This window comes from Panicum virgatum, chromosome 9N (assembly GCF_016808335.1).
Source record: "Panicum virgatum strain AP13 chromosome 9N, P.virgatum_v5, whole genome shotgun sequence".
Lineage (NCBI taxonomy): Eukaryota > Viridiplantae > Streptophyta > Magnoliopsida > Poales > Poaceae > Panicum > Panicum virgatum.
The window spans coordinates 32846528-32871956 of NC_053153.1; the positions used below are offsets into that span (position 1 = coordinate 32846528).

The 25429-nt window shown below is 45.0% G+C and overlaps 1 protein-coding gene across 3 annotated transcripts; it reads right to left on the bottom strand.

Annotated features, from left to right (window-relative positions):
* Positions 1-10252: 10252 nt before the first annotated feature.
* Positions 10253-19719, bottom strand: LOC120692277 (pentatricopeptide repeat-containing protein At2g22410, mitochondrial-like). Of its 3 annotated transcripts, XM_039975546.1 has the most exons (4): positions 17470-19719; positions 17262-17316; positions 16904-17003; positions 10253-10617 (listed from the first exon to the last, which is right to left on the bottom strand). In XM_039975546.1, the coding sequence occupies exon 1, from the start codon at positions 19660-19662 to the stop codon at positions 17731-17733; it is 1932 nt and encodes a 643-aa protein (XP_039831480.1). In that variant the 5' UTR covers positions 19663-19719; the 3' UTR covers positions 10253-10617; positions 16904-17003; positions 17262-17316; positions 17470-17730. The 3 variants fall into 3 exon arrangements, with proteins under 3 accessions (XP_039831480.1, XP_039831479.1, XP_039831481.1); XM_039975545.1 differs by lacking the exon at positions 10253-10617 and having other exon boundaries at positions 16743-17003; XM_039975547.1 differs by lacking the exon at positions 10253-10617 and having other exon boundaries at positions 16743-17003; positions 17184-17316.
* Positions 19720-25429: the final 5710 nt, after the last annotated feature.

The window sequence follows — 25429 nt, forward strand, 5'->3', positions numbered from 1 at the left end:
ATCTATAAATAAAGTGTCTAACAACATTCATAATGTTGATTTGCATTTACTGTCTTGGAGGAATGTCTCCCCCTATTCCCGCGGATGCTTGTAATAAGCTGTATTTCTAGCTTGTGACCATACTTCTCCCCCTCTTATGAGAGTTGAGTGACATTTCACTTCTTTCTGGCACTGTACTTGTAGGAATATTATTTGATGACACATTTGATGAGTAAATGCATTTGGCAAGTTATTTGCAATGTATTGGAAATATAATATATTCTGAACTATTGGTTTAGTTATTATTTGTGTATACGTGGATACGAGGATCGAATGTGATAATACTCTTTTATAATTTATAATTCATAGCATTCTATATATGTGGTATTAATCTCTCCCTAATGCTTGGAATTGTCCTCAAAATATAGTCAGCATATGGGCTTCTAAATGAATAAACTAATCCCTTAGAGTAATCCAAGATATTTTATGAAAGACGGATAATATCTTGTATGGATCCTCAATGCCCATGGATGTATGCTGCGGTGGTGATATCGGTATTTGTGAAACATAACCGACACGCAGATGGGAAATATTTGGCTGAGGCCAGATTCCACGTAATTATTGCAACGGTGAGTGCTGATATGATTGCAATAAGATTAATTTGAATTAAATTTATGGTTTGTATGACCGCGTGATGCCAACATGATGTTGGTGATTTGCAATTCTTTGATAATGGTCTGTCAATTAATCTCTTGATAAGAGATTTGGCTAATCCATTTTGTTTTTGTATATATGATATAAAAATATTCCACATTAATGCCTAGAGCCATACAATAATAATTGAAGGCTTTTGAAGAGAATTTAGCGGCATTATCAATACTGATGGATTTTATTAGGTGTTCCAGATAATGTGCTCTTATTTTGATAATTTGAACAATGAATCATGCAGACACATGATTTTTATGTGGATAACAAACACATATAGGACCGTCTAGTTGATGCATCAATAAGTACTATGAAGTAGCAATATGGTCCGGCTAATGGATGAATTGACCACTGCTTGAATGCGTCCAAGAAATTGTAGTGGTTCAACCTTGATCTTAAGATAAGAGGTTCTTAATATTAATTCCCATGGTACATGCGGTGCACAAAAAACTCTAAAGATTTGGGAAATTTTGAATTATCTATGTGATGACCAATTGAATTGCTGATAATTTTGATGTCATCCAAATTTTAGGATGACTAAGGCGATGATGCCTTATCTTGATGATATCAAGATTCTGAAAATTATCTTGTACGCAACATTTTACGAGTTTGATGTTTATGTAATACAATCTCGTTGATATTGAAGGAATTGTTACAAGCATTTTGCTTGATATATCTATCATTGTTAAGATGAATTGATATTCATCGTTGTTGTATTATGTAAAAACCTTGTGACAGATATCTCTGTAACTCAATAGGGAGAATTAATATGGCTTGACCAAAACCAATAATCACAATATCGCATAATGCGATTTGTGTGAAATTTCCTTTACCCCTTGTGAGAGTTTTGAAGTATTTAATTTCCCTAAGTATAGTCTTAGTGGTACCATGTCCACTAAATATATTCCTTATTTTATTTGGATTGTTCTTATGGGAGAATCCTTGACAACAAATATTTACGACACAATAAAAATATGGCTAGGTATCAAGTTGCTGGGAATTATAGAGATTAAGTTTTCTCCAAATATGTCGTTGAATTGAAATTCCATGACCATATCGTTAGTGCTCAATAGGTTGTTCCACGTGGTGGGATCTCCTCATTATTTTATTCTGTAGAACATTTCATTGTGTTCCGGAGGAACATCTTGGAGCAACTGATGTTAGTAGGTGAGTGTTGAAGTGTGCTTCAAACTTGTTTCCTTGAACTTGTTTACCAACGAATTTCAAGTATAAATCAACCAAATATTTGGCAATGTTGCACTTTTAGTGATGTGATTGTGATAATCACACTTTTGACAAACTTGAAAGTTGTCATGTTTCAGTATGTTTCTGAAAAATGCCTTTGCCTTTGTTAGGATCTTTATGTTTGTGATATTTCTTGGTGTTTCCTTGAAATTCATTTTGAATTTCATGCCACCAAATTTCATTTTGATATTCTGATCATTGTATTTATTTTGTGATAGTAGTGTTGAGCCCTGCGGGGCGTAGTTGATGGTTCTTTGTTAAGAGCGCATCATATTTTGCTACCTATAGTAGGTCATGTAGAGATCAGAATATTTGGCATTGCTATGCTGACGGTATTGCTGTTGCAATTACCTATTTGAAAGGGAAAATATAGATAATGTCTTTTTAATTATTTTTGCATTATCTATAATTTGATCGCAAAACTATAGTTAGCAACAAATTTTTTTTGGGCACTGCAGAATTGAATTCTGCGAAAGATTTGAAGTTCATAAGGCGAAGTGAGGACCACTTGCGCCATGCTTCTAAAAAAATGATTGCCCTATGTTATATAATATTCTTTGAGTGCAACCCAAATTTTGTGTGGATCCTTTTCCAATATCTTGAGATATGGGTAAAGATGATGTCTCAAGAACTGTGATGTTATATATTTGGTTGTATCTGAAATACGGGCTTGAGTATTGGTTTATTGATGTTGTCAATAAAAACCTTTGCTGTTAGCAATATTTTGACAGTTATAGCTCTGCCTAGGACAGATAGTTGTGACTATCAGCTGTAGTTTAGTGAAATTCTTATTAATTATATGAGCCATTTTTCTACATGAAAGATCATGTATAGGATTAATTTACTATGGTAAATTAAAAATTTATATGTGTGTAAATTTATATGATGATTCTTGAATCATGATTTTAAGGTATACAGGTATTTGAATAGTGTAGCTATTTTAATAATATTCCTGCGAGAATAATTGACTTCATAGTCTCAACATAGACAAATTGAATTTATATTGAATATTTTAGATATACACATTATAGGTAGTCATCATAAGATGTAGACCTTTAGTAATGGACAAATAATTTGCTGCCTAAAGCATGGTCTCAGGGCAAATAAATTCCTAAAGAATTTATCGCAGCCGATGCCTAGGTCTCCATTACCTTGTGTTTTTTCAAAAAAATGATTTATATATCTTAATTTGAATTTTGCATATTACTACATGATGTAGAATGTAAATTATGTGCTATATTGATAGTAATTCAAATAAAATAAATAGCACATGAAAAATTGTTCGAAAATAATATTTACATAACCAATGTGAGATCTGCGGATCACATATAAACAACTACTGCGGTAATTATAATATTCATATTATTTTGATGCTAATTTCTAAACTTGATAGTCTAGATAGACAACAATTATGCAAATTTAGAATAGTCGAATAGTCGAAGAACTAAAATCAAACAATCCAGGGCCTCAAATATATACATGCTGAACTTGATAGTTAAAACATGTAAATATATATACAATTGTGAAGGCCTTAGTGCAAGATTGCATGGGAGAGAAAAAAAAATGCTTGGTGTGGCTTGGCTGGTGGTCTGTTCGACCGGCCTGCGGGCGCTAGGTCTACTCTGCTTGGCCTGTGAGCGGCCCGCCTTAGCGTGGCCTGCTAGGCCTGATAGGGGAAGGGGGGATGGTTTCGGGTGAAACCCGATGGAGACCCGCCGCCCTTTCGCCAACCGCCGCCGTCCCTTGGCTCGGGCCGCCAACGCCCAACGCGGCCTTGCGCCGCCACATGCCTGTTGCCGCGCGCCTCCTCCTAGCTTCTTGCGCCGCCGCGTCCCGCTGTGTGCCGGCTGTTGCCGGCCGACGGCCATGGGCGGCGCTTGGATGTCGTCTGCCGACCCCAGTGGAAAACGCCGACCTGAGGGCCAAACCCAGTGTTGCCGGGTCTCATGGTGATGGCCACCGCCGGCTAGGCAGCACATGGCCGCGATGCGGCCGATGTGGCGGGTGGACGCCGAGGGTGCCCCCATAGCCGCTGCCGTTGATGGCGGCTGTACGGGTGCGGAGGGTATCGACCCGCCTCCCGGGTGGAGGAGCGGGTGCCGAGGGCGCCGCTGCAGCGGGTGTCGAGGGTCGCTAGCGCCGTTGGCGCTGGTGTGCGCCGCAACCGCCGCAATGCGTGGAGCGGTACGGGCGCCGAGGACGCCGTTGCTGGTGCCGTCGCTGCGCCGCCGACGGCGGGTAGATGGGCGCCGCCGCCGAGGGCGGCTATACAGGTGTGGATGCGTCCTCTTCAAGAACGATAGTGTGTTCCTCCTATGAGTTGCAAAGAAATTAAAAATGAACAGAGTCCATTCTTACTTGTCGGAAATTAGGCCTCGTGGCCTTGTTCCACGTGAGTTCTCGTCGATTTGCTGTTGAGTCATTGATTTCTTGTTCTTGGTGAGAGTTGTCGCCAAGTTCCAGTAGAAGCAAAGCAATTCGACGAGTTCTGTTGCCGAGTCTCTGTTCTTACTGTGCGTATAGCGGTGTGAGGTCGACAGCCCTCCGGCGTGCGTGTTCTCGTCTGAGTTTCCTGTTGCTTTCTTCTTGCATGAACTCGGCGAGTTCTTTATCGTTCTCGGCAAGATGGCCGATCGCTCTAGCGAGAGCAATGCGTGACTGATAACGTGTTGAGAATAGAATTGAGAGAAAGAGATAGAGATAATGAATGATTTGTTGTCTTGATTGATGGTTTAGACCATACTATTTATATGTACAAGAGGGAAAGGGTGTCTATTCACGAAGGGACAGTCTCCTTCGTGAATGGCCCCTTTGTGATGTTTATAACTGCCTAGTGACATCACAATGATATCATTAATCTAATTACTAATTATGGAAATTGATCACTAAGCCTATTTTCCTTCGTAACAGAAGCAATGCAGTCCTTTTTACTGAAAAAGTCACCGAAACTACTTTACTCCTACTCTTAGGGTTTTAGCGTGAACCCGTAAAGTAGTGTATTGATTTGATGATTGTCCTTTACAAAACCCAGAGATCTATTATTTATTCTCTAAAATCGAGACTCCTAGCTTAACACGATGCAACAAACATGTCTCGAAAAAAACTATATCTACTATTTTTTCTTAGACTTTCCAAAAGAATCAGACTTCTGGACTTCATAGCCACCCATCACGCAGCCTAGCTTTGACCATACTTGCATAAGCCTTGATCAAGTTCTCTAACAACTTGGACCGAACAGGCCATCGCCCTTATCTCGGATTCTTCATCGGCTCAAATCCTCTTACCAAAATTACCCTTGCAAAATTTTGACGTCAACACATGCCCCTAATTTTGGAATAAAAATAATTTTATACCAAAATTTGTGCAAATCATAATGATCTCTTTCCTCAAGCTGAATTCGAAGAGTGCCCCGACCTCACCAATCAATCTTGTCGAATTACGCCGTTAGGTTCCTCGATTCCTGGGCCTAACTCAGGATTTATTTTTATAAAACCACCTTCATGCATAATTATCTTCATCTTATTTCTTTCACTCTGCTTTAGCCTCGATTGCTGAGTAATCTAGAAGCACTCACCAACGGTCACCTTCCAGCCAATCTGCGCCATCGATCCTTTTCAAGCTGTTGGATGATGCTGCTCTCAAACCCACCTCACTTCGTAGAAGCGCCAGATCTAAGGCCAAGACTGATGAACATACTCTTGAGAAAACTGCACATATGGCTACCAAGAACAACCTTGAAACAGGTACATCTTTTACCAGTTTTTCAGATTCGCATGTTATGTCAAACCTTGGTAGGGTAGGCTTCAAATTAGGCCAGACTGATGAAATTGATAAAGCTTCTACCATCGCTATCAAAAATCTAGAAATAGATAGGTTGGTGGTATGTGCCAATAATAAGAAAAAAGATAATCTAAAATCTAAAATTTTACAAGTTGAGAGTGTTGATGAACGAGATGCTAGACTGGATGCAGTTCTCAGCCACGCTTGTGGTAATCTAAATGAGAACTTGCAAGACCTGGAGTCTGATCACATTATTGATCTTTCTCCGGTCCGACAGAAGAAAAAGTCTAGTACTGCCAAAAATCCTAAAAATGGCAGAGTTCCCAAAAAACCAAAAATCCCTTCTAAAATTGTTATCAAATGAAAGGGGTTTTCTGGAATAGCAAAGGTCTTGGGGACTTGGCTAAACATAGGTTTTTGTCTGATTTAGTTAAGGAAGAGCAAATTAATTTCATAGCTCTTTCCGAGACTAGTAGGGATGATTTTCCAGATCGCGTTTTAAAGAACCTTTGTGCGGGCCGGGACTTCCTTTGGCATAGTATGACCCCACATGGTCGATCTGGAGGTATTCTACTAGGTGTGGACCTGCAGGTTTTTGATATTGGAGCCATTGCTGAGGAAGATTTCTATGTGAAATTTACCTTGAGATGCAAAATTGATGGCTTTAAATTTGTGCTATATACGGTTTATGGCCTAGCACAATATCAAAACAAGCAGGCGTTTTTGGTCGAATTGGCAAACACATGCTCAAAGGAGTCTCTTCCGTATTTAATTGGAGGGGATTTCAATATTATGAGAAGACCGGAAAATAAGAGCCCCAGGGTGTTTGACTTTAAATGGCCAAACTTGTTCAATGCTGTTATCGAATCTCTTGATCTCAAAGAGATTGTTATGTCTGGGCACCAATTTACATGGGCGGGTCCTGGAGACAATCCGACTTTTGAGAAGCTGGATAGAGTTCTGGTTAGTACAGATTGGGAAGATAAGTTCTCTCTATCGTCAGTACAACTAAGAGATCGAGATATTTCTGATCATACCCCTCTAATTCTTAATACCGGGGTGTCCACTCACCACTCTGATCAACGTCCTTTCAAATTTGAGAGAGGATGGTTGATTAGGGATGGTTTCTACGATATGGTTATAAGCATCTGGCAATCAGAAATGTCTGGACGTACTCCTTTGGAGCGGTGGCAGAATAGAATTCGTAGGCTCAGACAACATCTTAGAGGCTGGGCTAAACATACAAAAAAGAAAAGAAGAAACTTCTAGCACTTTTAGAGAAATTAGATAAGAAGGCTGAGATTACCTCTCTTTTAGATCAGGAGGTTAATTTTAAGCACTATCTAAAAGAGAGATTAGTTCTTCTTTTGAGGGAGGAAGAAATTAAATGGTACGAGAGAGCAAATGTGAAAACGCTTCTAGAGGGAGATGATAATACAAGATTCTTCCATCTAGTGGCTAATGGGAAACACCGAAAATAACATATTTATAAACTTGAAAATGATCAAGTAATTGTTATCGGTGATGACCAGCTTAAGAGCCATATCACTCAGTTTTATAAGAACCTTTTCGGGTCTCCGAATGCTTCGGAGATTACACTTGAGGAAGATCGAATTCAGGATATTCCACAAGTGACCCAAGAGGATAATGATGTGCTCACTAGTGAGTTCACTGAATCTGAGGTGAAAATGATGTATTCCAGATGGAACACAACAAGGCTCCAGGTCCTGATGGCTTCCCGACTGAATTCTATCAAGTTTTCTGGGAAGTAATTAAGGATGACCTTATGGCTCTCTTCATGGATTTCCACAAAGAGGATTTGAACCTCTTCAGTTTGAACTTTGGAATTATTACTCTAATTCCAAAAGTTCAGGAGGCAACTAGAATTCAACAATATAGACCTATTTGCGTTCTCAACGTCAGCTTTAAAATTTTTACTAAATTTGCCACGAATAGGTTGAACAAAGTTGCCCAAACAGTGGTGAGTCCTATGCAGACTACCTTTATGCCAGGCAGGAATATCATGGAAGGAGTAGTCATCTTATATGAAACTATCCATGAACTGCATACGAAAAAATAGAATGAGGTCATTTTCAAAATTGACTTTGAAAAAGCCTATGACAAAGTAAAGTGGTCTTTCCTTCAACAAACGCTATGCATGAAAGGGTTTTCTCCTAAGTTGTGTAGATGGATTGAAAGGATGATCTCTGGTGGAAGTGTGGGAATCAAAGTCAATGACGAAATTGGTCCCTACTTCCTAACTAAGAGAGGGCTCCGTCAAGGAGATTCTATGTCACCTATTTTATTTAACATCGTTGCTGATATGCTGGCTCTCATCATTAAAAGGGCAAAAGACGATGGTCAATTAAGAGGTGTTGTACATCATCTTTTGGATGATGGTTTGTCCATCCTGCAGTATGCTGATGACACCATCATCTTTATTGATCATGATCTGGAGCAAGCAAAGAATCTTAAACTTTTGCTTTGTGCTTTCAAGCAGTTATCTGGGTTAAAGATCAACTTCCACAAGAGTGAAATTTTTTGCTACGGAGCGGCTAAAGAGATGCAGGATTTCTATACTGATCTCTTTGGTTGTAATGCTGGTGAATATCATTTTAGATATTTGGGGATCCCAATGCACCATAGACAGCTCCTCAATTCTGAATGGGGAAAAGTTGAAGAACGCTTTGAGAAAAAACTCTCTTGTTGGAAAGCTAAGTACCGGTTTTATGGGGGCCGTTTGGTCTTGTTAAATTCGGTACTTAGTAGCCTACCCATGTTTATGATGTCCTTTTTTGAAATCCCAAAAGGGGTGCTAAAAATCTTGATCATTTCAGATCGAGATTCTTTTGGCAAGGCTCTTCGGTTAAGCATAAGTATCGACTTGCCAAATGGGACATTTTGTGTTGTTCTAAGGATCAAGAAGGACTTGGTATCTTAGATCTGCAACTGCAGAATAAATGCTTATTGGCAAAATGGTTAGTTAATCTGCTTAATACCAATGGTATGTGGCAAAGTCTACTAACAAACAAATATCTAGGATCCAAGTCTCTCACGCAGGTGAAGGCGAAACCTTATGACTCTCATTTCTGGAGAGGTCTTATGAAGATCAAAGATGAGGTTTTTGCTAATGTCTCCTTCATTATTAAAGATGGGAGCAAGACTAGGTTCTGGGACGATGCATGGGAAGGTCAAGTGCCATTCAAAGACAAATATCCATCACTTTATAAGACTGTGCATGATCCTCATGCAACTGTGGCCAAAGTCATGGCCACAAGGCCACTCAATTTATATTTTAGGAGGGATTTGGTGGATATCAAACTGGTGGAATGGCAAAATCTTGTAGCTCAGATCGCTAATGTTCAACTGGTGGATGGGTCGGATACGTTTAGATAGAATTTGACCAATTCAGGGTCCTTTACTGTTTGATCTATGTATCTTCATTTATTAGATAGACAACCACCTTTCAGTCATAAGATGATCCGGAAATTGAAAATTCCTCTAAAGATTAAGATTTTCCTCTGGTTTCTTCAAAGGGCCACTTTTAACTAAAAATAATCTTGCTAAGAAGAACTGGACAGTAAGCCAAAAAATGTTGCGGATGTAATAGTAATGAGACTATAAAATATCTTTTCCTGGACTGTCCTTATGCGAGAATGGTTTGGAGGATTATCTTTTACGCTACAGGTTTAATGCCACCTAGATCAATTAGTCATATGTTTAATTCTTGGCTCTCTAATCAATCTAAAAAGATTAGGAATTTCATCTAGGTGGGGGTTGCTGCAGTATATTGGGCGATTTGGAGATGTCGCAATGATATTATTTTTAACAAAATCAAAGTTAACTCAATTTTGTAGGTCATCTTCAGAGGAACGTATTGGTTAAGTTTCTAGGCGCAGTTGTAGCGTGAGGTGCACGCCAAGAATGCACTCTCCAGCTTTAGCAGACAAATTGAGATAGTAGCTCTTGATTTAGTTAAAGGAGGGTGGAAGCATGCCTATCGTTTGCAGTAGTTCTTTGTCTTACTAGAGACTGTTGTGTCCTTTTCTGTTTTTGCAAACATTGTAATAATGGCTGTGTATGCCCCTGGTCATAGAGGCCGGATTTGGAATCCTTTTTCTAAAAGGATTCCAAATCTTTTTTCTTCACATACACTGATTACTCCTTCGCGTTACCATCTCCAACACTCATTCCGCCGATTTCCATCATCAAACCCTAGCCAATTCAGATCTACCTCAACTTCTTCGGCTTCCGTGGCGGGTACTTCCTCCTTAGCGGCAACGAATATCGGAGTCCCAGAAGTAAGGGTTCTTCAACTCAGCAACATTTTACTTCGCTTTACCTGCATTTTTTGCCCTTCTTAGATCCAAATTAATAGTAGCTTGAAACTATCTACCATTTCTACCGTTCTCATAGAACCTAAAGAACAAGATACGGATCCCTCAGGAAGAAGGTTCCTCTTCATTGTACCTAGGCCCAATCGGTCATCCTAACCCCACCGATTTTTTTAGAAGAAAGGTTTCCCCACTTTATTCCAAGGAACAAAGCACACAAAGTGTTTTAGCATTTACAAGTTCAAGGCTTTAGCGTATTCTAAGCGCGCCCGCTACAAGCAGGTAACGAGGACTCAAGATCATACTTTCCAGAAAAAGGAGAAAACTCAAACATGGCGCTGGAGACTGCTCTCTACACTCCCAACTCTAATGATGTTGGAACCGGTGTTGATGTAGTTCTAGTAATCCGCCCGTCCCCCAAGTTTCCTCCAATCAGCATCATAGGTTGCAAACTCTTCTTTGTTATCATGTGATCGCCCAAGTGTACTTCTCCTCATTTTCCACCTTGCACAGTGGCCGCTAGTTCCGCAATGCTTGTACCATCTTGTGCAGAATCATTCACTCGTCCCTCCAACTTCTTCCCAGAAAGCAAAGTTCATTTCTTAGTTTCCATAAACTCCATAACAAAGCAATACACAGCGTTTAAAACACTATACATTTTTCATATTGCTCACCCACTAATGGGCTACATACTCAAAATCAAAACCGATTTGTATTCCAAAAATATCCGACATATTTTTCCAAAGCACATTAGCAACACAACAATAAAAAAAAGATGACGCATTGTTTCAGTTTCAAAACAAAACAGGCAAGAGAGGTCCTCTAGGTCTTTCCTCTTGGCTAGATTAGATCTCATTAGAGTTTTGTTATTGGAGATCAGCAAAAGGAAGTTCTGTATCCTAGCCTCACCTGCAGATTCCAGACTACTGGAGTATAGACAGGTTGAATACCCCTAAAGTTCACTGTATTGTGCATAGACTGAATCGAGAACTTGCTACTGGAAAGTGGCATTAAATGCCCAGATAATAGCATCACAATCATCTATATATGATATAGATTCAGCAATTGTAACAAAATCCCGCTAGTCTTGCATAAGAGTTTTATTAACTCCTCTCTTAAAGGAGATTTTTAGCTCTTTCCCATCCAAGAGGTCAGCCACACAAAGGTTTTTCTGATTAGAAATGATATAAAGGCCCCAGAACTGAGTGGCAAGACTACAATTTCCGATCCACCAGTCTTCCCAAAACCTCACGGGCCGATTTACATCACCTATTTTCCATCTCACGCCCATCTTAGCTGCTTTGCAAGCCAACAACACCCCTGTCCAAAAAGGGGAGGCACCAATCTCAGGGCAGCAGAAAATATTTGGGTCATTGTTGTATTTGTAATCAACAATTTTTTTCAATATCATATTATCACTCAAATGATATTTGTTGATCCTCTCGCAAAAAAAAGAGATTTGTTGATCCACGAGGCTAGTAAGCACAAATACATATTACTAATATCAAGAATGCCCCACCCCATGGTCTTTTTTTAGCCAAACTTTGCCAATTTGACAGGTGATATTTGTTCTTGCCATCAGCATCATGCCAAAAAAAATTGGCCATTTGAGAGTTTAGCCCATTTAGGAAACTTAATCACTGAAAGCAAGTATATAGGTATACTATCCAAACATGATTTAAGTAAGGTCAGTTTCCCGGCAATAGAGAGTAGTCTCCCTTTCCTCAAGTAGTCTCCATTTCTATTACCTCTAGTGTTGAGAACTTCCTCAAGAAAGCTCCAGTTCACCCTATCATAGGTTTTTTCATAGTCAATTTTCAAAATAATGCCTAGTTCACCCTTTTTGGCAATCTCGTGAATTATTTCATGAGCAGCCACAACACTTTCCAAGATATATCTACCTTAAATGAAGGCAGATTGATTGTAGGTAATTAATCTATCACCAATTCTCACTAATCTATTATTCAAAACTTTGCTAAAGATCTTAAAACTACAATTAATAAGAGCAATAGGTCTTATTACCTACTTTATAAATTTAGAAACCAATCGGCTACGTTACAAGCATTCATCCATGAATTTAGCTTCTTGGACTAGAGTTTCATGTCCCAGCCCAGCATGGTTCCATGATGGAGGAACTGGTACATGCGCAAGTCAGCCAAAAGGGTTTTCTAGGACTCAAAAGACATCAACATCAGCCAAAAGGGTTTTCTAGGACTCGAAAGACATCAACATGGCCATAACTCTTTCTCTAGCTGCTATGGGAAAAAAGAGAACATCCTCATAGCCGCTTCTCACTTTTGGTCCGACGCACTCAACGCCATCCCGTTTGGAAATAGACCGATGACCCCTACACCCCTTGACGTACTCATGCTTACTAGCCTCAACATATCGGCTAATGACAGAACATTTGACCTGGTCACCAAGATGGCCCACAGGCTGATAACCAAGAATGTTGGAGGCTAGAAGGGGCACATAGCTGAACATGCTAGAACAGGAACCATTGTTGATACAGAGCACACAGCTTTTCTAAATATGTGGCTAGAAAAATCATTGTCTGTGGATCAACTTGTGGACCTGAAGCGCATCTAGGCCGATAGATGCTAATGGTAAGTTTCGGTGACTAATGACAACCGTATGCGACTAACGTGTTTTAAAGGAAAAATCAATGACTGGATTAGTCTCATATGAAATATGAAAGGAGACCCCTCAATTCGAAACAATCATGTGTGCCAAGGACTCAATTTGAAAGATTAAGGACCTTTCTAGTCTCAAGTGTCACAAGGAGATGAAGGACACTTGATTTAGCTAGATTTTATAGTTTCTAGTTCTTGACTGTACTATTAAGAGGGGTTCGTGAGTTAGTAGCTTGACCAAAATTGAGTTGGCCTTAGAAATCTTGCACACTCACTCAAAAACAGCCCAAGATGGTCAATAGAAATCAACAAAAACACTTGGAAGAAGAAACAATCGAAGTTACATTCAAATCCAAGTCAATTCAGCTGAAAACAAAGAAAAACAGCAGCACCGGTTGAACCGATGCTTGGCGGAAGGACCGATGCCCTGTCGGTCTATCTTCTCTGGAAGCAGGCAGGAATCAAGTCAAAAACTCTATAGCACCGGTTGAACCGATGGTCAAAAAAATAAGCACCGGTGCAATGGAAGTATTTTGTTCCAGAGAGTATGTTTTGGTGGACCTCAACTCCCCTTCAGCACCGGTTGAACCGACGCTTCAGAATCAAGCACCGCTGCATTGGATGTATTATGTTCCAGAACACTTGTTTAAGTTGATCAGTGAACCTCTTGCACCGGTTGAACCGATGCCCCTACGGAGCATGCACCGGTGCAATGACGCAAGCCTGGATACTGTGTCAGAACCCCAACGGCTACTAATTGGACACAGAGAGACCGGTTGAACCGATGTTTTCACTTTCTATCCCGTCGGTTCTTCCGGTGGTCACGGTTTTTCTGCAGTGGACTTCCAACGGCTATGTAACTCTTTCCACTCTATATAAGGGCACCCCCTGACTCATTTCAGTTGCCTTTTGACACCTTGAATACTTGAGGCCACCCTTGAGAAGAAGAGAAAGTGCTTTGAGCAAAAGAGAGAAGATCTAGTACATTGTTTGTTATTCAACTTTGAAGAATTCATCCTTTGCAAGTGTAGCAAGTGTGCTTGAGCTAGGGCCAACTGAGTATAGGTCAAGTGAAGGCTTAGGAGCTTGTTACTCTTGGTGTTTGACGGCACCTAGCCGGTCTTGGTGATCGGGAGGTTCTTGGTGAGCTCTTGGAGTTTGTGGGAGCCCCAAGACAAGAAGATTGTACACGGTGTGAAGCTCGCCGTTCCGGAGATGGAGAAGGAGCATTCTTAGTGATCATTTGCTCCTTGGTGAAGCAAGGGAACTATACCCTTGTGTGGGTGCTCCAAGGTGGATTAGGGGGAGCGTCAACTCCTCGACACCACGGGAAAAAATCCGGTTGTCTTGTGTCCCTTACTTCTATTTCAAGCAATTAAATCATTTTGTTGTTATTCTTGCTTTTGATTGCTTGTAGTTTGACTAGGACAACTTGCATGGTAGTGTGATCTTTTGCTTAGGTTTTGATCTTGCTAGTGTACCCGAAGACCCGAAGGTGGTCGTAGCGAGGAGGGGTACCGAAGAGAGCGTGGTGTGGAGTGGGAGCAGGAGAAGAAGTGGACGGAAGGTGGTTAAGCAAGTAGGTGGCGGTGTGAAGGCTCTCGGCCCAGAAGCGCGGGGGCAGAAAAGCCTGGATCAGAAGGGTGCGTACGACGTCGTTCGTCGTGCGAATCATCCGCTCAGCCTTGCCGTTCTGAGGAGAGGTATACGGTCAAAACATACGCAGCTGAACACCCCGAGAGAGGAAGAAAAAACGGGAGGTGGAGTTGTCGAACTCACACCCGTTGTCACACTGGACGGCCTTAATGGTGAGGCTGAACTGAGTGGACACCCAGGCAAAGAAGTGAAGGAGGGTGGGGAAGGTCTCAGACTTGACGCGCAAAGGAAAAGTCTAAGAGTAGTGTGAGAAATCATCGACCACCACCAGATAATATTTGTAGCCAGAGAGACTGAGAACAAGAGAGGTCCACAGGTCACAGTGAATAAGGTCAAAGGCATGCGTCGCATGTGAAGAAGAGGAATAAAAAGGAAGACGAACATGACGATCAAGCTGGCACACATGGCAGAGGTGCTCAGCAAGAGCCTTAGTACCAGGAACATCAGTACTATGGCTGAGCTGAGCCAGAACGTCGCGGGCGGGGTGACCAAGACGGCGGTGCCAGGTGGTAGAAGACGGTGTCGCGGCAAAGGCGGCAGACGAAGAAGAAGGCGAGAGTAGTGCAGCGGAAGACGGAAGGCGAAGGGTATAAAGGGGCCCCGTGCTGTCACACCGGAGGAGCGGACGCCGGGAGGCCGAATCCTTTACAGTGAGGCCAGAAGAGTCAAACTCGATGGAACAAGAGTTGTCAGCAGTAAACTGACGAATAGAAAGAAGGTTATGAACCATCCGAGGAGCAACAAGGACATTGGGAAGACGAAAAGAACCAGGAGCAGAACCCACGGCGGTGACAGGAAGGCAAGACCCATCACCAACCATGATGGAAGAAGGACAAGAGGAGTGTGGGGGTCGGACAGAAGAGAGGATACCGGCATCAGGGGTGGTGTGGAAGGAGGCACCCGAGTCAGCAATCCACTCAGTGCTGACCGGCGGCGTCCGCCCCATGGCGCTGAAGGACTGCGCCAGTGCGGCCTGGTCCCACCCTCCAGGCCAAGTCGGCTGCTGGCTGAGCTGAGCAGGCGGGGTCCAGAACGGCGCGAACAGGGGAGCAGCACCAGTGAACATGGCCGCCGGCTGGAGCTGAGGACGAGCCCCCTCCCCCCACCCTGAAACGGCCACATCGGGATGCGCCCTGACCATGGGGCGCTGAAGGATGGCCAGGGCGTACCTCTAAGGGAAGAAGCAGGAGTGGGAGCCGGAGTCGGGGTCGAAGTGCCCCGACGGCCTCCACCAGTACCACCAGAAGGAGCACCGCCAGCACCACCACCACGTCCGCCCCGACGACGACACCCGCGACCGCCCCCACTCCCGGTCTGGCCGGTGAGAGGAGCACCAAGGAGGGGGTCGGTCCGAGGTCCAGATCCAGAGGGCGGAGCCTGGTGGGAGGACAGAGCGCCGTGCTCAGTGAATGGAACGACAAGCTAAAGATGCTCCCAAGCGAAGGCAATCGCACGGATGCGATCCTGAGCCGCCGAAGCCTCGGACATGGCGGCGAGGAGGGCCACGGCGAGTGCAACTTCGGCCAGAGCAGCTCGGGCAACGGTCGGCGGCCCGCGAAAGGCAGCGGAAGCGAACAGTGCATCCACGGGGGGCAAGCCGAGCGCAGGCCATGGAGGAGTAGCATCAGCGGCGGCGCCCCCGGCCGGAGCGGGCTCGAGGATGGCCAGGGAGCGGTCGGAGCACACCAGGCCGAGACGGCCGCGACGCGCGCGTCGGCCGCAGTGCCCGCGGCATGCACAGGCGGGGCGGCGGCGAGCAGAGGAGCGGCGTCCGGGGGCCACGCCCGCGCCGCGCTTGCAGGAGGCAGGCCGGCGGCGCCCGCGGCCAGGGGAGGAGAGGGCCCGGCGGCCAGGGCCGCGAGGTGGGCCGCGGCGTCCGCGGCGGCGGTGCCCGCGGCGCCAGCGGCGCGCGCGGCGGCCACGGCGGCAGGGGCGGCGGCGGCTCCTATGCCCGCGCCGGCAGCGCCCAGGGCGAGGTGATCGGCGGCCGGATCCGTCGCGGCGGCCCGGCGCCAAGGGGAGCGATGGCGGCAAGGGCGGTGGCTGCGGCGACGGGCGCCCAAGGCACGGCGGGCCATGGCGCCAGCGGCCAGCGCAGAGGAGGCGCTGCCGGGAGCAGAGGAGCCGCGAGCGGTGGTTTCCGCAGCCCCCGCGGCAGCGGCGCCCTCAGCGGCGACCGACGCCAGCTCGAGGACAGCCAGGCCGGCGGCCGGGGCGCGCCAGGGGCCGGCGGCCGCACCAGCCCAGGCGGAGGCGGGCGGCGCCAGATCCAGCGCAAAGGAGGCGGGCGGCGCCGGATTCAGAGCGGAGGAGGAGAAGGGGTGGGGCAGCGCCGGCGGCGGCTGCTAGAGGGAGGGAGGGAGAGGAAGAAGAAGGCTAGATACCATGCTAGAGGAAATGACTCAATGTATTCCTCCAAACCATAGAAGGGTGGGATATATATAGTTCCTATACATGTGCCTCAATACATGGGCTCAATATACATCAACAAGAATTACAAACTGCAGCTATGCGTGTTGCAGATTATCAAAACATCTTTGCATGTATTTATATACATATTAAGACATTTACCAGCAGGCAACTGTTGTACTTGGGAGACAATAACAGAACTCCTTTTGAGACTCTGGCACGTGGCTCCATGCGGCGGCAATTTCATACTAACACCCTTAATCTGCAAGACATGGAGAATCATGTGTTGTTATCAGAAAGTAGAGTTCTCTAAAGTATCACTTGAGAATGTGAAAATTATAAATAATATGAGCATGTCTGTTTTTTTTAACTAGCAAATAAGCACTTTGTCACTTTTCAGAATATGTGGTGCAAGTTGAACAGGTCAACCAACATCTAGTACCTATAACATGCAAATTAGCCAAGATATAAGCTGAGTAAAAACAGGAAAAATTTCAGGCAAGCCTGCAGAGTTGAAGACCTCATGAATATACAGGCACACAGCTAGCAAGTTGGTACTCTCTTCTGTCACTATTCTGCAAAGATAATAATGAATTGGACTGTGAGAAGATGTCACCCTGGGCTAGCTCATGATAAGAATTTACAGGAATCGTACGAACATAAAAGCAGGCAGATAAGTACCAGTTCAGGGTTTTATAATTTTCAAAGGTTATAAGTTGAAAAAATACCTTCTAATAAATTGTGCTCCCTTGAGCATCTGTCATGGACATCGCTATCTTCATTAATATGCAAAATCATTATCTCAGTTAAGCTGCAAAAGGACCAGAAATGCTCTTGAGGTGACACAAATTTTGATCAGCATAAGAAAATCCACTTCTCTGAGTACATTGCCTGGCCAGCTGGTACAATTCGTCAGATGAATGAGTTGTGGAACACAACAGGCGTAACATATCTCAGACCTAGGCTAGCAGTTTCTAGGCCAAAAAATCCTACATGATGCCAGTAGCTGAAATGTCAATCATGTTTGCAGTATGTCTTATTTGTAGCGTGATCTCATGTAAGCAATCATAAATTGCATTAGTGTCAACATGTGATTTATCCTTCACAATAAATTCATGAACTACACCATTCAGCTCAATGCAACTACATCCAGGAACCTTCTTCACTCCCAAATGTCTCATCATAGCCCTCACTTTGTCAGCTTTCTTCCTCATGTTTGCCTCCGCATACATATTAGCCAGCAGCACATAGATTCCACTATCACTTGGATCAAGTTCAACCAATTTCATTGCTGCCTTTTCGCCAAGAGTGATATTACCATGCATCCTACAAGCAAAAAATAGAGCGCCCCAAACTACAGCATCAGGATCCATAGGCATGGTGTTTACTAGCTTTTCTGCTTCATTTAAATGCCCTGCTCTGCCTAACAAATCTATCATGCATGAATAATGTTTCATTTTCCTCTTAAGGTGATATTTTGAGTCCATTAGTGAGAAAAATTCCCGACCTTCTTCAACCAAACCAGCATGACAACATGCAGAGAGAACCCCAATGAATGTAATCTCATCTGGCTGTAATCCAAGCTCTATCATTCTACGGAAGTGCTCTATAGCCTCATCTGCGTGTCCATGATTTGCCAGACCACAGATCATCGCTGTCCAAGTGAGAGCATTTTTCTCAGGGACATCTTTGAAAATACATATAGCTTTCTTGATGTTGCCACATTTTGCATACATATCAACTAGAGATGTGGCAAGAGCAACACTAAGATAAAGCTGATGTCTGTCGATGTAATGGTGAGCCCACATCCCCATTTCTAATGCTCCGAGCTGAGAGCAAGCAGATAGGAGATTGACCATTGTAATCTCATCTGGGGCCACCTTTGCTTCCTGCATCTCATGAAATAACGCAATAGCCTCCTTGCCTTGCTTACTATGTACATAACCGGCCATCAGAGCATTCCATGGGAATGCATCCCTTTCGGGCATCTCATCAAACAGCTTCCGTGCATCCTCTATCGTCCCAAGCCTTGCATGCCCAACAATCATTGTTGTCCAAGAAACTACAGTTCTGGTATCCATCCTTTCAAACACCGACGTCGCCAGCTCTAAACTGCCGCACTTAACATACATATCCATCAATGCATTCATCAGCCTCACAGTGCACCTCACCCCATTAAACTCCACAAACTCATGCAGCCTCTTCCCAAGTTCCAAATCACCCAGCTGCCCGCAGCCTGATACGGCTCCAATCATCGTGACCTCATCCGGCCTAACTGTTCCTTCCTCCACCATCCTCCAAAATAACTCCAGAGCCTCTCCAGGGAGACCCCTCCGAACATACCCGCCGATGAGCGTGTTCCACGAGACAACATCCCTCACGGGACTTTCATCGAACAATCTGCGGGCGTTCACCATGGACCCACAAACAGACCAATAATGCATAGCGGCGTTCACCACGAAGACGTCCGAGTTGAAGCCGAGCCGGGTAATGTGCGCAAGCACCGCGCCGCCGCTGTAGAAGCGCTCCCTTAAGCGCGCGCATGCCTTGAGGAGGAAGGGGAAGGTGAGGTGGTCCGGCCGCGCGGAGCCGGAGCGGAGGAGGGCGCGGTAGAGCGGGAGGCAGTGGCGGTCGAGGAGGTGCGGGTGCGGGCAGAGGGAGAGCGCGCGGAGGGCGGCGTTGTAGGGGGACGCGGTGTCTGGCGGGGAGGTGAGGGATGCGAGGAGGGAGAGAGCGTGGAGAAGCGGGCGCGGGGAGGCGAGTTCGGTGAGTGCGAAGGCGGATACGAGGCGGGGAGCGAAGGGGGATAGGGAGGAGGGGAGACCGGACACGAGGAGGTGCGCGTGGAGCGGAAGGAGAAGACGGAGCGGCGGCGGGTTGCCGGCGGTGAGCAGGGCCAACAGGCAGGAAGGCGGAGGCATGTTCGGTGAGCCGGAGCCAGCAAGGGCTCCGCCGATCAAATTGGTCACTTTAGTGGCTGTTTGGGAGGAGAAATTTTGATATTTAATACTAGTTTAACGAACTAAGTTTGCAGATCTCACACGATATAACATTAGTTTTGCAAGTCTTTAGAAATATAACATCCGGACTGCGAATTGTTTTGATTCATGATATTTCCACTATTTTCATCCTATTTGCAAATTCTTAATCATTTTTAATTTAGCAGCATGCCAACTGTACCCTATCTCGTGCATATCAAAATATGTATCTATACAATAAATGGTAAAAAACAGACAATTTTATTATGTATCTAGATATAGTGTACATCTAGATGCATAGCCAAATATATATCTACTAGCATAGTGCACATGCGTTGCTACGAGTAATATCACCAATGTTATGTTTGTTTACTCCGACGGACTGTGTTGAGATCATACGGGTTATGGATTGTCCAGGATCCGATTAGAATTTCGATTCGGATTCCGATTGATTTGTCTGAGTTTCAATTAGGATTTTGATTGGTTTGACTGGGTTTCTCTTTGTTTTCTAGGTTTGGTAGTTACATTGTGCATATGCATTGTACATGTTTGCATTTTACATTGCCTCACTTGCACTAGCATTCTTGTATACATTGCTATGATCTTCTAGTGCCTGCTAGTGTGAGTTGATAAATTTGATCATGCATAATTTGCTCCACTGTGTATATGACATCATCTGAGTTAAGCTATTTTGTTTTGAAAATCTGAAAACATGATCACCCTGTCTTGGCTACTAGCATGTTAGGGCGTGTTGATATGCTTTGCTATTTTATTCATGCTAGTGTAGCTTTTTGTTCAGCAATTCATACTTGAAATGATCTAAATTTGATAAAATTGCTTGAACTGTTCTTGAAATGGATTGAAAAGATCCAGGTGGGATTGCTTGTCGCACTGATCGAGCTTTCGGGACGGCTCACTTTGCACTTGTGAGAACCCGGGCAAGGCTGTGCATGACTGAAATGAGTGTCTTAAGCTTTTGATTGTCTCCTCAGCCGACTCCGATCAGCACTTCGACGGCGCTTGATGAGGACTTGGACGGCTAGGCGGTGGACCAGAAGGAGTACAGGAGCATGATCGGCTCGCTCCTGTGCCTGATGGCGACCCGGCCGGACATTCAGTTCGGGGTCGGCCTCTGTGCGCGGTACCAGGCTCCTCCGCACACCTCCCACAGGCAGGTGGTGAAACGCATCTTCAGGTATCTGAAATTCACCCCTGAATTTGGTCTTTGGTATTCTGCGGATTCTTCTCTGATTTTGGTGGGCTTTTCTGATGCCGATTTCGGTGGGTATCGGTTGGATCGCAAGTCGACATCCGGCACTTGTCAATTTCTCGGTACATCTTTGGTGTCTTGGTCCTCTCGCAAGCAGCCTAGCGTAGCGCTTTCTTCCACAGAAGCAGAGTATGTTGCCGCTGCTAGCTGCTGCTCCCAGTTACTTTGGATGAAACAGACATTGCAGGATTATGGTTTGAGTTTCGGTAGGGTTCCCATCTTTATAGACAACATGTCAGCCATTAGCATTGCAAAGAACCCTGTCCTACACTCCAGAACCAAGCACATAGATATCAGATTCCATTTCCTGCGAGATAATCATGAGAGAGGACACATAGACCTGATCCATGTCCCTTCAGAGAGGCAAACCGCAGATATCCTCACCAAACCGCTAGAGCAGGACACTTTTGCTCGCTTGCGAGGGGAGCTTGGGGTTTGTTACCCCTTTTGATCGCTGACTTTTCTTTGGTTAACTTTATAGGTTTTATTTGTTTCTCTTTGTTTTCTAGGTTTGGTAGTTGCATTGTGCATATGCATTGTACATGTTTGCATTTTGCATTGCCACACTTGCACTAGCATTCTTGTATACATTGCTATGATCTTCTAGTGCCTGTTAGTGTGAGTTGATAAATTTGATCATGTATAACTTGCTCCACTGTGTATATGAAATCATCTGAGTTAAGCTATTTTGTTTTGAAAATCTGAAAACATGATCATCCTGTCTTGGCTACTAGCATGTTAGGGCGTGTTGATATGCTTTGCTATCTTATTCATGCTAGTGTAGCTTTTCGTTCAGCAATTCATACTTGAAATGATCTAAATTTGATAAAATTGCTTGAACTGTTCTTGAAATGGATTGAAAAGATCCAGGTGGGATTGCTTGTCGCACTGATCGAGCTTTCGAGACGGCTCACTTTGCACTTGTGAGAACCCGGACAAGGCTGTGCATGACTGAAATGAGTGTCTTAAACTTCTGATTGTCTTTTGCATAGGATTGGCCTCGTTTCTAAGTAAAGCATGATAAGTTTTCAACCCCTGGCATTAAGAATTGCTTGATATAATTTGTTTGAGAAATGAATGTTTGCAACATGCTTTTGGTTGGTTTGGCTCACCTGTATGAGTATGATTAGCACTGCTTTCCATTCCCTACTTGTTAGTGCTAGATCTTGGGTGATGCTTTTATTTCTCCTAAACTGAACTTGCCTAGCTCTAGACTGATTTGATATACCCTGTTGAGCTAGATGCAAGTCTTGTTTATGGTTGGTTTGGCTCACCTGTATGAGTATGATTAGCACTGCTTTCCATTCCCTACATGTTAGTGCTAGATCTTGGGTGATGCTTTTATTTCTCCTAAACTGAACTTGCCTAGCTCTAGACTGATTTGATATACCCTGTTGAGCCAGATGCAGGTCTTGTTTATGGATGCACACATGCTTGTGACTAGATGTTGCTCATATCCTTGTATCCCTGAATGCTTTCACTTACACCTCCTGCATTGCATTCATTGCATAGCATCTGTTCAGGGGGGGTCTCAGCTTCAGGGGGAGCTTTAGGTTTGTTTAGGCTTGATGTGTGCATGTGCCAACAAGGGGGAGACTTGTTTGATTTTGGCTTTGAGAGTGCATCATTTTGGGAGAATTGCACGTGTGAGGGGAAATGCATTTCAGGGGGAGTTTCTGCTTTGGTTGTGGCTCCTAGTTTCCTCATTTTCCCTCTGCTTCTTGCATGACTGCGTCGAGCGTTACCTTTGTCTTTGAGGAGTCATGTTTTGGCTTTTGATCGATTGCATCGAGCCGTTGCCCTTGTCTTAGGGAATCGATCTACGCTTGAGTAAGTGACTATTCTTGACTTTCTGAGCTTTTTGTCACTTGCTTGAGTTCTTCACTTTCTGGTTTCTATTTTATCACTTCTCTGGTTTCTGGTGGTGTGTTGACAATGCACTCATCAAGGGGGAGATTGAGGAATGAGAGTACTCTATCCTGCCTGTGATGAGTGAATTGTCAACCGTGCGGTGTGATCGTGCGCTTGGTCTTTGGATTGCAGGTACACGGGCGTCGAGTGTCGACGGAGAGCTACCGTGGAGGAGCTCAAGCCGGGTGGCAGCTGTGGCGTCCATTCCTGATCGAGGGCGCAAGCGGCGACGGAAGGCGGGTTTCTTGGTTTGCGCCACGAAACCAAGGAGGCGGACGGCGGCTGAAGACGCCAAGTCGTGGAGGCACGGGCGTCGGTCTCGGGATTGACGGAGGCGACGGGCGTCGACGGCGTCTAGGGCCTCGCTGCGGGCGAGGAGGTGACGGGCGTCGGGCGGCGTCTAGGGCCGTTAGAAGGCCGAGGCGGGAACGGCGTCTAGGCCCACGGCGTGGAGGCGGGAATCTTCCCGCGCGATGTGTTTTGGCGGTTTTCTCAAAACCAGCCACCTACCCGGGTTTCGCGGACCCTCCAAAACCGCGGACCGGATCTTCGTCAACGTGGAGGCATCGCAGGGAAGACTTCGGGTCGAAGAAAGAAACTCCACCGTTGATTGAGGACATATACGGGGCTGCTGCAGACCCGACCGGTCTGACCGGTCCCTTGGACCGGTCTAGCCGCAGCAGCTGGGTATTTAAGTCCCCCCACCTGTTCGTGGGGGTTGAGTCTCTTGAGTCCTTTTCTGTTTACTCCTTCTCCTTCCTCGTGCTCTAGGTCAGGGCCAAGGTCTCCAATGCAAAAGAGGGTTAGGTTATAGCTAATCACTCAAATCTAGAGGGTGGTTGGCTCTAGCATTTGTATAGGTGAATTCATCTGAGATTAAGGAATGAAATTCGTTTGAGATTAACCTTTGTGTGCTGATTCCTCGTCCTCTCCCTCCTCTCTTGCGTTTTGGGTTCAATTCTCCTCTTTTTGTGTGTTTTGTGTTCGGAGGAGACAAACCTTTGAATTCGTGGTTTGATGGACTCTTTGTGACGATTCTAAACCTTCTAGCCTAGTGCTAAATCTACTGGAATCGAGAGTTCTCATGAATTGGAGTTTTTGGGTTCTTGAGGAAACCCCAATCCTCTTGGATATTCCCTTGATTACTCACAATATGTTAATCTTTTGGGAAAGTTCTTTTGGTGATATGTTCACGCGGTAGATGCAAAGCTATCCTCCAAGTTTCGTTGGATTTGGACTTCGTTTGCTCAAGATTCATCATTTGAAGCTTTGTTTGCGATATGTCTTGGCGCAACCGGTCTTACTGGTCTCTAAAACCGGTCTGACTGGTCTGAATTTTCGAATTCCGGTCTGACCGATCTGAGCAAGCGGTCAGACTGGTCTGATTCTGCAGAGCTGCAGTTTGTGGAGTTTTCTTGTATAGCTTCCGCTTCGCTTCCTAGGGCTTTTCGCTTGGAGATAGCTAGTCCATAGCTATTTTCTCTTTTCTTAGGTGCGAGGGGTTGCGGTGATTTTGGGATATAGGACGACGGATCGATTTCGAGAGAAATTTTGACCGGCTCCCATTCACCCCCCTCTGGTCGCCAGTTTCGGTCCCTCAATTGGTATCAGAGCTTGGTTGAGGTTTTTAGTACCTTAACCGGTTCGAAAACCACTTGGCGACCATGGCGAGTCTTGGGAAGATCCCGGTGTTTTTCGGCAAGAACTATGCCTACTAGAAGGTTCGCATGAGAGCCTTCTTGCAGAGCATGGGAGCCGAGGTCTGGGATATTACCAAGAACCAGGCTTACGTGGTGCTTGCCGCTCGGGTCACTCCTCTTCAAGTGACTGAGCACGAGGCTAACGCCAAGGCTGTCAATGCCTTGTTCGCTGGCGTTTCTCGTGCAGAGTTCTCACGCGTCCAGGGTTTTTAGGAAGCCCACAAGATTTGGACGTGCCTTGAGAACTACCACGAGGGCACACCTCAGGTCAAGGCCAGGCTATACGAGACTCACCGGCGTGAATATGAGAACTTCACACAGGAGCCGAGTGAGAGCATTGACTTGATGTTCAGTCGATTTCCATCGATTGTGAACAAAATCAATGCGAATAGATCTGCTGATGCCCTTGAGTACACAGAGCACGAGAAGGCCCTCAAGTTGCTCTACGCACTTGACCGCTCTGTGTGGGATCTCAAGATGAACACGATCATTGAGTCTGCTGGCTATGAGACTCTGACCGTGAACGAGCTTTTCAGCAAGCTCAAGTTCACAGAGGTGGATAACCAGATACTAGCCAAGCTCAATGGTGCCCCTCCTTCCAAGAGCATCGCTCTTGTGACTGCCCCAAGTGGATCGAGCTCTAACGCTAACTCTGCTCTTGGCTTTTCTCTTGCCTCTTTGCCTTCTGTTACAGATGAGCAGCCGGAGACGCTGGGCGACGATGACTTGTGCCTCCTCATCAGCAAGTTCCGGTGCGTCTACCACAACAGGCAGAGGAAGAAGAACCCCGGGTGCTACAACTGCGGCAATTTGAACCACTTCATCGCCG